Genomic DNA, 13,273 nt, shown 5'->3' on the forward strand with positions numbered 1-13,273 from the left:
TCACCACAGATCCCCGTCTCTGAGTCAGCAACACGTTCAGTTAGCGTCCTCGCATCCTGGCCTGCGTCCTCGCATCCTGGCCTGCGTCCCAATTGGCACCCTATTACCTGCATAGTGTGCTACTTTTGACCAGAGCCGAGTGGCCTTGGTCAAAAGTAGTGCACCATGTAGGGAATAGGGTGATTTGGGACATATCTGGAAAGTAACCCAGAGCTCTATGAACCAGCAGAAAGGACAAGGTTTAATCAGTAACAGCAAAACATAGGCTGTAACAAATATCCTCGTAGTGGGATCTCCTTGATTGTATTAGCTTTCCTCTAACTTTTATTCTCTCTCCATTTGGGTTGTTTACCACGCAACAAGCCCTTTAGGGATTCTTCTACCTATTAACAGTCATTGGTGTTAGCATCGGAAATGACCTTGGTGGTGCCCTTCAAAATGAGTTCATGGGGCCAAGCCTCATCAATGACGAGATGAGTCATAAAAGGTGCTGAATTGTTTACTCATCATGATCTCATGACATACATGTACCCAGACATTAAAACAAAGCATCATTCAATAGCATGTTGCTAATATATAAAAATGTTTGTTATGCAACCTTATAAAATGGCTCCCCGTGGAGGGAGGGTATAGCGGTGAGAATGCAGCTAATGGAAAGAGGCAAACATTTTCTTCTCATAAGGACATACAGCCTTGTAGCCTAGTCCCAAATCTGTTTGTGCTCTTGCCAACTCCACGGCTGTCTATGTTAAACCAACGACAATGCGTATGGCACTTAGCCTGACAATGAGCGACAAGTTGTTGACATGAAAACACAAACAGACAAACATTCAGGCTAATCAAGACAAAGATACATCACTAATGTTCATCAAAGCTATGGCATTTAATATACACATAGGATGCGCCCTAAATTATACCCTATTCCTATTTTGTGCACTACTTTTGAACAGAGCTGGTCAAACCTGTTGCACTATGTAGGGAATAGTGTGCCATTTGGGAAGCAGACATAGCAATAGGATGTGGAATAAATAATTACGATTAAATAGCAAATATTAGGCACTTAACATTTTGATTGACTACTGTACATCAATGACAAACATGCCCAAAAAAACACACAATCCTGGCAGTATTTTACATGGCAAATACATGAGGTCGTCTGAAATATCTTAGGTGATCAGGGAATAACCTTACAGTATATATAACCTTTGGGAATAATTTTTTACTAAACACAAAAGATTTCAATGTTGAAGCCAAGGTTTTGTTCTTATGTGACCTCAAGTCTAAACATTGTCACCTTCTCAGTGAAAACACTTCTGAGGAAAAAGCCAAGCTAATCAGCATTCATTTCCTGTCTTTCTTTCTTTCATATCTACACTAAGCACCTGAAATCACGGTCTGGTACGCCGGGGGGATGGGTGTATAGCATCCCGGACTGGAGCATTTAAGTTATCTACCACAGAACTCATGCCTCGAGTTAACATTTACATGGACAACATAGCTGTATAACTTAAATCAGAGAAGGCTTTGGTTGATTGCCTTGATGAATGAAAACAAAAAACAAACATAGCATACTGTAAAAGACAGAGGGAAATTACATTCACATGATGCAACACTTACTGCAACACTACACCACAATCATGTGGTATAACATTCATGGTCTTTGCAGAAAATAATTCTGAGTAATAACTCAGCAAACATGACATACCAGGACTTTGCAGTAGGTCAAGATACTCGTATGTACACAATGGTCGTTCACCTCCTCTAAGCCCTACTCTTACGGTTCTTAGACAACTGATGCAGAAAACCTGTTAACAAAAAAAAATATCTTATTTTATAATCCTTTCGATGGCAACCCAAAGCAACATGTCAAATGTACACATGTAGTATAACTAAAACACATCCTTGCCCTGACAATCCTAGTTTCATTGTAATCATGTTTTGACAACATTGCATTGGATTTACTAGAACCACAGTCAGCTCGGCTAATATAGCATAAAAAAAATGAAGAAACTCAAACCTACTGTTGAGAGTTAGAATAGCAGAATACACAAGGTGCAATTTCAAAAATGTGGTTCTGCATCAGCAGTTGGTCTCTTACAGTCACTCAATTATCCCACGTCAGCTAAAGTTTTTTAGATTGGTAAACTAGTCGAGCCAGCGATCTAAACTTGTCGTAAACATGGTTGAATTACCGAACATGGGGGACCCATTGATTTTGTTAGTCACTCTCACTCAGATATCCTATTAAAAACTGCAAACAATTCAGTCCACCCTATGACTAAACGTGTAGAATTGAAGGATATTACCTATGAACCTGAACAATTATCTCTGCCCCATAGCAAAAGGAGTAGAATTGCATGAATTTAAAAAAAAAAAATTAACTACAACATTATCTGAGGTGAAGAGAACATTTTACCGTTTTAAAGCTAATTTCTTGCAATTCTACACATTTTGCCATGATTTATGTCATGTTCATATGATATGAGTGAGAGTGACTTACAAAATCAAATGGGGGGAGGGGGAGGGGGATGGAGGGGGGGGCTGGAGGGGGGCCCTTCGGCACACTCCATGCCCAGTCTGTCATTTGGTGATGATTACTACAGGGTTTAGATTGCTGAGAAAGGATGTCTACCCAGCTATCTAAAGAATTGAGCTGACATAGCTGGGATAATTGGGTGACTGTCAGTGACTGACATGACAAGTGGCAAACTGCAATGCATGACCATATTTCTAAATTGCAACTTGTGTATTCTACTTTGTAACTCTCAACAGTAACTTGAAACCCCGACTGAGTTCCTTCGTTTTTTTCCTTTTTGGGTTGGGGACACCTTAGTGGCCGTGGAACAGTGGGCGTATAGGCAGAGGCATCTCTGGTCGTTAACCACAGAGTGAAATCCATTTTACTACAGGGAGAGGGAGAGAGAGATAAAGATTTAAGAGCCATGCAGAGCACTTCTCCTTGGCATCCAGTAATGAAAATGTTTACTTAAACCAATTATTACAAATATTGACATTAACGCAGCATAGCCCAATTGATTCATATTTGTTCAAAAATACCCTGTTATGCCATCTGCCATAAAAAAGAAATAAATTCAAACCCTGTACCGGGGTCCAGGTTTTAGTGACAAACTCATTAGAAGATCCTAGAGTGCCATTTTGCCAATTGTTCTGCCAATACCGTGGTCCAAGCTAACTTTTTAGTGCCCACAACTGTAGGCTGTGTGTGCTGTAGTGTGTATTTAGGCCAATACCAGAGTTCCAGAGCGTTTTAATGGAGACCGATTCCTCTTTTACACGCAGCCCTCACACTACAGTGGTCTCTGACTGCAGGAAGGACTGAGCACGAGAATTACGTTGGAACTGAGCCATGTTCTCTGAGCCGTTTCTGGAGGCGTAGGTGTTGTGCTGGGTGTAGTTTCTGGCCATATGGCAGTTGAGGCATACACTCCGCCATTTTCTCTTGAGTTCCCCTTGAACCTGAAGTAGCAAGGTAAATCTTTTAGCACAGAGGGAAAACTAGCCCACATCTGTCACTACATTAAATGGTATAAATGTTCTTATAAAATGCCGTACTCATCGTTTTACTACAATGAAAACAAAGCAGACAACAATTAAAATGAACATTTGTAGTAACTGCTAACAAAATACCTTTAAATATTATATATATCTCATAATTTACACTTGTACATTTGTCACTGTCAAGTACACTTTTCCTCAATAAAGTTGAAACCAGCCAAGTCAGAGCTAGTAAGGGGGAATAAGGTCAAGTGCGAGTGTTAGTTCACAAATGTGTTTGTGTTTTGTATATTTGGGGGGTGCTGTGGGATTATTTAAGATATTGTTAGGTTTTCAGTTTTTGAAAGATGGGCAGGGGCTCTGCTGTCCTAGCTTCAGGGGGGAAACTGGTTCCCCCATTAGGATGCAAGTCAGGCAAAAGCTTGGACTGGGCTGAGCTGAGCGGGAGCTGCCCTCCCGTAGGGGTGAAAGGGCTAAGAGACCAAAGGTGGCAGAACGTAGTACTCAGGTTGGGATGTAGGGTTTGAGCAGAGCCTGAAGGTAGGGAGGTGCAGTTCCTCTTGCTGCTCCGTAGAAAAGTACCATGGCCTTCCAGTGGAGTGTGAGGAGGAGCGGGTGACATGGGAGAACTTGGGTAGCTTGAAAACAGGCAGGCTGCACCATTCTGGACAAGTTTCATGGGTTTGATGGCACAAGCGGGGAGCTCAGCCAACAGCAAGTTGCGAATGGTCCAGAAGGGTGATGACAAGTGCCTGGATTAGGACCTGCGCCGCTTCCTGTGTAAAGTAGGGTCGTACTCTACGAATGTTGTAGAGCATCAACCTGCAGGAGCGAGTCACTGCTTTGATGTTTGCAGAGAACCACAGGGTGTAGTCCAGGGTCACAGCAACGTTCTTTGCACCATGGGGGGGCACTGGAGTTGTCAACCGCGGAGCTACTCCGTCTTGTCGAGGTTGAGGTCAATTACAATGATGTACACAACAGCTTTTATAAAAGCCTGAACATTGCTTGTCATCTATCCTAATTTGTGCCAAGGAAGACTTTGTCAACACTGATTCAACACTAATCATTTACTCTGTTGTGCGTCTTCTTAACTGGGCCATCAGTGCCCAAGGCAACCTATTCATTCCAGAATCAAATGCAATTAAGAGCAATCAAGGCGAGAGCTTACCTCACTGTTTAAGAAACAGTACAGGATGGCAACCACCAGGCCCTGTCAACAGAACAGCAACAGAACATCTTCAAAATGAGAAACAACCAAAAACAATCCAAAACAAAAAGGCCCTAATATATTGTGATATTGTGATAAATATCCAAAAAGGATCCGTTTTACCTGAAAGGATCCGATAGCAAGGTCAAAGAAGATTTTATAATTTTCCATGGATTCATTGAGAGACACAAAGACAACGTAATGGATGCCAAACAGGGGGATCAGCAGGAGAGTGGATTTGGCCAACCTCCTGAAACCAGACACACAATATTACAGAGACACTCTCTGGAGGGGACCTAGAGACTACACTGTTATACAATCACATACACCGAGTATAGCCAACATTGGGAACACCTTCCTAATATTGAGTTGCACCACCCCTTTTACCCTCAGAACAGCCTCAATTAGTTGTGTCATGGACTCTACAAGGCGTCGAAAGCATTCCAGAGGGATGCTGGCCAATGTGAACTCCAATGCTTCCCACAGTTGTGTCAAGTTGGCTGGATGTCCTTTGAGTGGTGGACCATTCTTGATACACACGGGAATCTGTTGAGTGAAAAACTCAGCAGCGTTGCAGTTCTTGATGCAAACCGGTGTGCCTGGCCCCTACTTCCATACCCTGTTCAAAGGCACTTAAATATTTTTGTCTTACCCATTCACCCTCTGAATGGCACATATGTCACATGTCTAAATTGTCTCAAGCCTTAAAAATCCTTCTTTAACCTGTCTCCTCCCCTTCATCTACACTGATTGAAGTGGATTTAACAAGTGACATCAATAAGGGATCATAGCTTTCACCTGGATTCACCTGGTCAGCCGGTCATGGAAAGTGCATGTTTTGTATAGTCAGTGTATATTTTAATAATAATTGTTGTTAATACATCCACAAAACGTTGGTGTTTACCCATTAAATGATAGGGAGCATGAGGCAGGGATGGGCAACTTGGGGGTGGGGGCCACAGAAAAATCTAAACTAATCATGAGGGGCCACAGTGGCTCGATGTACGCACATCCATACCCACACGTGCAGTCAGAGCCTTTTGAGGGCCCCATGTTGTTTGCGGTGCTGTGAGAGTAACCCATAGTGCACTACTTTTGACCAGAGCTCTATGGGCACTAAAAGTTGTGCACTATGAAGGGAATGGGGTGCCATTTCAGACACATCCTAAATCGTGAAGGGGCCCTGACTGCTAAGTGCCAACCAAGGTGGACTTTCCTGTAGCAGTAGACAGCAGCTCATCCAGTCTTTGCGTCGCCAGCCTCTTCTCAGCCCTTAAATCCGCTCAGACAAGATGGGAATATTTCTCCCTTGAAGGCAAATACGTGCTGTGCTGACCACCTCTACAGCTTAGCCGAATCTAGTGTCACTCTACAGTGTACAATTTGCACAATAGAACAATAGGCTACATATCTATGTCTTTTGCTTGAGAAAGTCAACTAAAATACCATATGTCAGAGTGACATACAAAGGCATGCTGAAACATTTGAGCACTTCATTTCATTTCTCCGTTCAGGAATGTTAACACTGAGTATTCATGGTCTGTTGCCTGAGTGCTCCCTGTTTTGTGACTGACTGAGCACAACAACACATACCTGTATTGTGACTGGTCGTTGCCACCCACATCAGGACACCTCAGCTTCTGAACCAGAATCCTTATAATACTGATGAACAGGAGGAAGTTCACCTGGAAACCCAGTCAACATATATTGACAAACAGTTTGTTTGATTTATTTAGTGAAATTTGGTTACTGAAGTTCTTTTCAAGGGCAGTTAACTCAGCCATAACCAGCGTTGGTATACATTGAGGGATGTGTTATGGAATCAGATAAGATGACAGTACTTAGTTCCATATAAATCACTTGTTGTAGAATACAATGACAGTTTGATAAAGCTAGTTCAACCTTGAATTACATCCAAGCCAGCATCAATTCACACGCATGCAGAGTCTCTCGGTTTAACATGCTCTTGCCGTTACAGTCCTATCAGCTCCCCAGTATGCGCTGGCTACCTAACATGACAGATGGGAATGTCCTCTGTGTGGCATTTTACTTATCTCCTGGACACATTCTGTTTAGTTAATGCTTGGGATGTAGCAGGGGTTTGATCCTGCATGTGGTAAAGGATATTAAAACAGCAGCAACCGAGAAGGATAAATGATATATACCCACCATGATGGAGAAGCCTATGGGTACATTGATCACCCACTTGGGGATTGGGTTATCATTCTGTTCCCAGCATCTGAAGGAATAGGAAATGATACCCATACGAAGATGTTAGTCAACACGTGCCATGCATCCCTGGCCATACTAACCTAAGCACAGCACTCCCAGGTTCCTGCATTTCTAAGGAGTTCTTCCTAGCCACCGTGCTTCTACATCTGCATTGCTTGCTGTTTGGGGTTTTAGGCTGGGTTTCTGTACAGCACTTTGTGACATCGGCTGATTTAGAAAGGGCTTTATAAATACATTTGATTGATTGATTGATTGAGCACTTTGAACTGGTTTAAACTGATTTGAGAAATAAATTAAAATGACAAAAGGTTGCCAATGCTTCATTAACTTTATAATCACAATCAAATTCTTTCATGCAATCCAAGACAAACAGCACATCTACATTAAGTCTGGCAACAGGCATAGATTGGGTTCAACCAGTGCCCAAACACCTGCCCTTTTCCCCTCTTATGAAAAAGTGCCCACGCAGCTCATCAATAATTTACATGTTATTGTAAAAAATATATAAAACATTTAAAAAAAATATATATACATATGTATATATATATATATATATATAAATATTCCCTATTTTACCCCACATTTGATCATAATATACAATTGGTAGTTACGACCTTATCCAAATGCTGCAACTCCCAATGGGCTAGAAAGAGATGAAGGTCGAGACGTGAAACATGACCCGCCAAGCTGCACTGCTTCTTAACACACTGCTCGCCTAACCCTGAAGTCAGCCGCCCCAATGTGTCAGAGGAAACACTGTTCGACTGACCAAAGTCAGCTTGCAGGCGCCCGACCCGCCCGTAATAGATTGCGTATAAAATTAGGTCATTTTATAAACTCTTGAATCTGATAAAATACACCCCCTCCCCAAAGACCACACTCATCTGACTTGCATGCAGTAGCCACCGGTGGGGAGACATTGCCCCGTTCTTTGCCCCTAACAGTGAATGAGACTCATGACAGATCCAACTTCAATAGTAGCCTCCTACCAGGAAAGAATGGGGCAATTTGACTGATTGTTAGTAAGAGGCAGATGTCAGCAGCAGAACACACTCAAATCAAGTGATCCCCCCCCCCTCCCGATAGCATTCCTAACTAGCTAGCATATTTAGCCTACATCATCATTCGCTCTCCGGTTGTCCCCAGGCCTAGGAGTCACTGGTTTGCTTACAATGTTTGAAGAGTGAGTGTGTTGTACCAGAAAATATTAGACCGATTTTCTTTTTTTGGGGTGCGGGGTGGAGGGGCTGCCCTTATTTTGAGCACTGCCCCCGAAATGTCTGTGCACGGCCCTGTCTGGCAATCACACATGAAAAGAATCCACTACCCTACCAACCATGTACATTTATGCTTTCCAAGGTGACTTACCCAGTATCCTCAAAATAAATCCTTGTTATAGCCCATGCAGAAACAAACACGGTTGGGAATCCTGAAATACAGATGGAGAATTCACTGAATACAATCTCATAGCATAAATGGATTGGATGTACTGTATGTTCCTCACTGTTTTTGATACATTGGATGTATATTAATGACTAGCTTACCCCAGCCGATGAGAAGATAAACAATGAAGTGTCTATTTTCAGAGAAGATGACTATCAGGAGTGTATGGAGGTAGAGGCCCTCGACCAGCAACCAGAAGAAGTTGGCCATGATAAAGTATTGAAAAATCACCAGGCTCGCCTTGCATCCAATCTGGAACAACATTGTAGTACATCACTTGTGCTGCTATACAAAGAGAAACTACAGGACACTCAACACAAATAACCAAAGTGTATATATATGGAAACTGAATTCCCTGTCCTTCCCGGATCTTTGTCTAAAATATACTCACACCGACACAATCGGAGTGAACTGAAGGAGCAAGAATCTAAATGTGTCCAGCGGAAAATGAATTCCGTACCTCAATTTCAAAGAAGTGAAAGAAACATGTTCCATAGCAAATCTATACAAATACAGTTGAAGTCAGAAGTTTACATACACCTTAGCCAAATACATTTCAACTCCGTTTCACAAATCCTATTAACAATTCCCTGTCTTAGGATCACCACTTTATTTTAAGAATGTGAAATGTCGGAATAATAGTAGAAAGAAAGTAAGAACTATTTATTTCAGCTTTGATTTCTTTCATCACATTCCCAGTGGGTCAGACGTTTACATACACTCAATTAGTATTTGGTAGCATTGCCATTAAATTGTTTAACTTGTGTTTCGGGTAGCCTTCTACAAGCTTCCCACAATAAGTTGGGTGAATTTTGGCCCATTCCTCCTGACAGAGCTGGTGTAACTGAATCAGGTTTGTAGGCCTCCTTGCTCGCACACGCTTTTTCAGTTCTGTCCACAACTTTTCAAAAAGGGCTTTGTGATGGCCACTCCAATACCTTGACTTTGCGTACTATTGTTTGTACAGATGAATTGTACAGATGAATGTGGTACCTTCAGGCATTTGGAAATTGCTCCCAAGGATGAACCAGACTTGTGGAGGTCTACAATTTTTTTTCTGAGGTCTTGGCTGATTTCTTTTGATTTTCCCATGATGTCAAGCAAAGAGGCACTGAGTTTGAAGGTAGGCCTTGAAATATATCCACAGGTACAACTCCAATTGACTCAAATGATGTAAATTAGCCTATCAGAAGCTTCTAAAGCCATAATTTATGTACTGGATTACTTTCAGCCTGGAATTGTGATACTGTGAATTAGAAGTGAAATAATCTGTCTGTAAACAATTGTTGGAAAAAGTACTTGTGTCATGCACAAAGTAGATGTCCTAACCGACTTGCCAAAACTATAGTTTGTTAACAAGAAATTTGTGGAGTGGTTGAAAAATGAGTTAAGACTCCAACCTAAAGTGCATTTAAACTTCCAACTTCAACTCTACATCTATACCAATACATATCAGTTGGAATTGTCAAATGATCTATAAGAACCAGAGGTATACAGGCTGATGAACAACCTGACTCACCAGTGAAGGCTGCTCAGAGCACTGATTGCGAGAGAAGAGGATGTCGTCCTTCACAAGGACTGCCACCGCTCTCAGGATGAAGGAAAAGAACAGGTTGAGGTGAATGTAGTTCCGCGTGCAGTGGAGTTTTCTATAGAGGGAGTGGAAGAAATTATTTATCAGAGGATCTCTGCTGTGTGACAATACCCTGCTGCTTCTCTCTACAGTGAGTGACTAAGACTGTTTCCCAAATAGCACCTTATTTCCTACAGTATATGATGCACTACATTTGACCACTATATAGGAAATAGGGTGTCTTTTGGGACTCTCACCTGAATAGACAGAGAATGGCGCTCCCGGTTGTGAGGGCGATCAAAGACAAACTGTGGCCCAGCGTATACAGAGTCTTCACCACCGTAAAGAAGACAAGCTATAGGCGAGAGAACATGTAGTACAGTCATTGGCAGTATCAAAGCTGTATATATAATTTATCTCAGATGGGAATTCACTTCAGCACCATAGAAGAAGAGTCAGGAGAAAGAACATACAGGGCACAGGCCCAGCACATCGGTCACTTTCAGAATGGACTTCGATCCGAACACCAAATGACATGTGTAAAATCATATAATTATCAGCAACATCACAACATGTTGATACTGAAAGACTGTAGGATCTTTAGAAACATCATTTTCAGAGTCACAAAAGTGTACTTCAGAGACAGTGTTTAAAAACATTGGGGAGAAAAACATGTACCGAGCATTACTGTCAGAAAGAGCCTTCCCCTGAAAGGAGCCATTGTAAGTATTGTAAGTAGTTTTCTGCCAATCATTCAACCCACTCAAAGAGTGATTCACAGATTCAAAGAGATTAAAATCTGTCAATAAAATGACCTGCTCAAATTTGCCCTCTTATCTTGTTTCCCCAGGAAATTAGTCAATGGTTTGATTCCCCCCTTTTACTACAGCCGAGTGAAGAACAAAGAGACTTCCTCTAAAACAAAATGTCAGACAAGGACCGTACCAACGCACCAATGCTCGCAGTCATTCCTTTGAGGCAGTGCCAAATTGACATTCTCTTAGTAAAACAGTCACTCTTTCTAAAAGCATCGAGTGAGCTCCTATCCTGTAGCAGTGACATCTCTTCTCCACCTGCACTTCACACTTTCCATTGCTCATTGTTCTACAAAACGTGGACGCACGCACACACTTCCTACGGAACGAATGTATCCCTGTAGACAGTTGTAAACAGTGAAAGGACAGATAGTCAATTTGAAGAAAAGGTCCATTTGTTTTGATGCTGCATCTCCTCCAAAAGACTTGAGAAAACTTTGCGTACATTTAGCTGATAAAAACACCCCAATTGATTACATGAAATACACCTTCACGACGAAGTACGTGTCAAAACTGCAAGGTGTCTTCAGTACACTTTCCAAGCGTATTCAGATGGAAGTGTTGAAAGTTATCTATGGGAAATGCCTAACACCTATCAACCAATAAGCATCCAGGATCCAAACTACCCATTTTATTCTATATAATGATGCCTCAAATAAATAATTAGCCACGGCAAAACTGTGTTATGAATTTTGTATAATTGGTAGGGATCATCATGTCAATAGGGCAATCAACATCTGTCCCGCTAATCTGCTCAGCTGTATCACCAAAAATAGCCTTTGATCCTACAAATATTGTTATTTAAAATAGCTTTAAGGTATGAGAGGAACAAATGAGAGTCCTAAATGTTTCCCCTTTGCCACTTCTCACTGCCACGTGGACTGAATTGGCTCTCCAGGGCGTCACGTTGTTCTTAGGAAATTGCCTTTAGAGGACACACAGCATGCCACTGATGTACTTTATATGATAGACAACCTAATATACTGTCACACTTACATAATTGCTTCAGTAAGAATGTCAATGAATCTATTAATGTGTTATCGCGGAGATATCACACGTAATATATATTAAAGGTTACATTAGGTTTGAACATCACACATCAATGAACATCATAACTCACCTTCAAATACAACTAGAAGAAAAGGTTATATACACCCAAAGTTGATGTTAAATAGCCTGGCGCCAGATCTGTCTGTGCTCTTGCCAACTCCATTGTTGTCATTGTCAAGCCAAACATAACAATGAGTGACAAGGAGTTGGCATGAAAACACAAACAGACTGGCACTCAGGCAAGAGGTTATATCCCAAAGAGCTTGCACTATATTAGTAATGTCAGGGGGCATCGTTTTGGTACTTCTTGCCCCTCCATCACCTTCAAGAATTCCTTGCTTCACTACTAGTTGCAGCCCAAAATGTGTTAACTACAGGTGTGAAACAAGTTATTGAGGAAACATGTTCTATTCTCTTCATACTGAGAAGATGAACTTTCCTTTCCGAAAGACTGGACTGACCTTAACAGATGGACCGGTGGAAAGGCTACACAGCTAAAGGAAAACCTTTCAGTACATTTAATATTACAGATTTTTTCAGATGGATAAGCACAGTGCCAATGGTGGCCGTGTGATCCAGACCAGAGGTGCATCTTGGATAACCTCAGAAGAGAGATTCATGCCCCAATCTGAATAAAACAACTGAATGGGAGGGAATCGTTGACAGCAATTTTACTTCAGTCAGTATGTCAAATGTGAATTACTGGTGTTGGGAGAAGGGTTGCAAGTAATCTGATTACCAAAAAAATGAACTTTTCAGTAATGTTACCAGCAAAATATTGTAATCTGTTTACAGATACTTTTGAAAACCTGATTATTTGTTAGATTTTTTTTTTTTTTTTACAGAAAGGTTGTTTGCGAAAAAATACACTGCTCAAAAAAATTAAGGGAACACTAAAATAACACATCCTAGATCTAAATGAATGAAATATTCTTATTAAATACTTTTTTTTACATAGTTGAATATGCTGACAACAAAAGCACACAAAAATTATCAATGGAAATCAAATGTATCAACCCATGGAGGTCTGGATTTGGAGTCACACTCAAAATTAAAGTGGAAAACCACACTACAGGCCGATCCAACTTTGATGTAATGTCCTTAAAACAAGTCAAAATGAGGCTCAGTAGTGTGTGTGGCCTCCACGTGCCTGTATGACCTCCCTACAATGTCTGGGCATGCTCCTGATGAGGTGGCGGATGGTTTCCTGAGGGATCTCCTCTCAGACCTGGACTAAAGCATCCGCCAACTCTTGGACAGTCTGTGGTGAATGGAGCGAGACATGATGTCCCAGATGTGCTCAATTGGATTCAGGTCTGGGGAACAGGCGGGCCAATGCCTTCCTCTTGCAGGAACTGCTGACACACTCCAGCCACATGAGGTCTAGCATTGTCTTGCATTAGGAGGAACCCAGGGCCAACCGCACCAGCATAT

General features: G+C 41.6%; 1 protein-coding gene across 2 annotated transcripts in view; it reads right to left on the minus strand.

Annotated features, from left to right (window-relative positions):
• Nucleotides 1–485: 485 nt before the first annotated feature.
• LOC118402157 (vasoactive intestinal polypeptide receptor 2-like) overlaps nucleotides 486–13,273 on the minus strand; it is a 32,596-nt gene continuing 19,808 nt past the window's right edge. Inside the window, exons 5-14 of one of the 2 annotated variants that reach the window (XR_004829439.2) lie at nucleotides 10,232–10,329; nucleotides 9,921–10,050; nucleotides 8,503–8,653; nucleotides 8,327–8,387; nucleotides 6,896–6,965; nucleotides 6,320–6,411; nucleotides 4,850–4,976; nucleotides 4,688–4,729; nucleotides 3,252–3,477; nucleotides 486–2,903 (exon numbers count right to left, since the gene is read on the minus strand). Coding sequence is in view for 1 of the 2 variants with exons in the window: in XM_035800133.2 (XP_035656026.1) it covers nucleotides 3,304–3,477; nucleotides 4,688–4,729; nucleotides 4,850–4,976; nucleotides 6,320–6,411; nucleotides 6,896–6,965; nucleotides 8,327–8,387; nucleotides 8,503–8,653; nucleotides 9,921–10,050; nucleotides 10,232–10,329 (945 nt within the window). In the remaining variant the exon portion in view is untranslated. Of the gene's footprint in view, nucleotides 3,478–4,687; nucleotides 4,730–4,849; nucleotides 4,977–6,319; nucleotides 6,412–6,895; nucleotides 6,966–8,326; nucleotides 8,388–8,502; nucleotides 8,654–9,920; nucleotides 10,051–10,231; nucleotides 10,330–13,273 lie in introns of both variants that reach the window. The other variant, XM_035800133.2, reaches the window with a different exon arrangement.

This window comes from Oncorhynchus keta, chromosome 23 (genome assembly GCF_023373465.1).
Source record: "Oncorhynchus keta strain PuntledgeMale-10-30-2019 chromosome 23, Oket_V2, whole genome shotgun sequence".
Classification (NCBI taxonomy): Eukaryota; Metazoa; Chordata; class Actinopteri; order Salmoniformes; family Salmonidae; genus Oncorhynchus; species Oncorhynchus keta.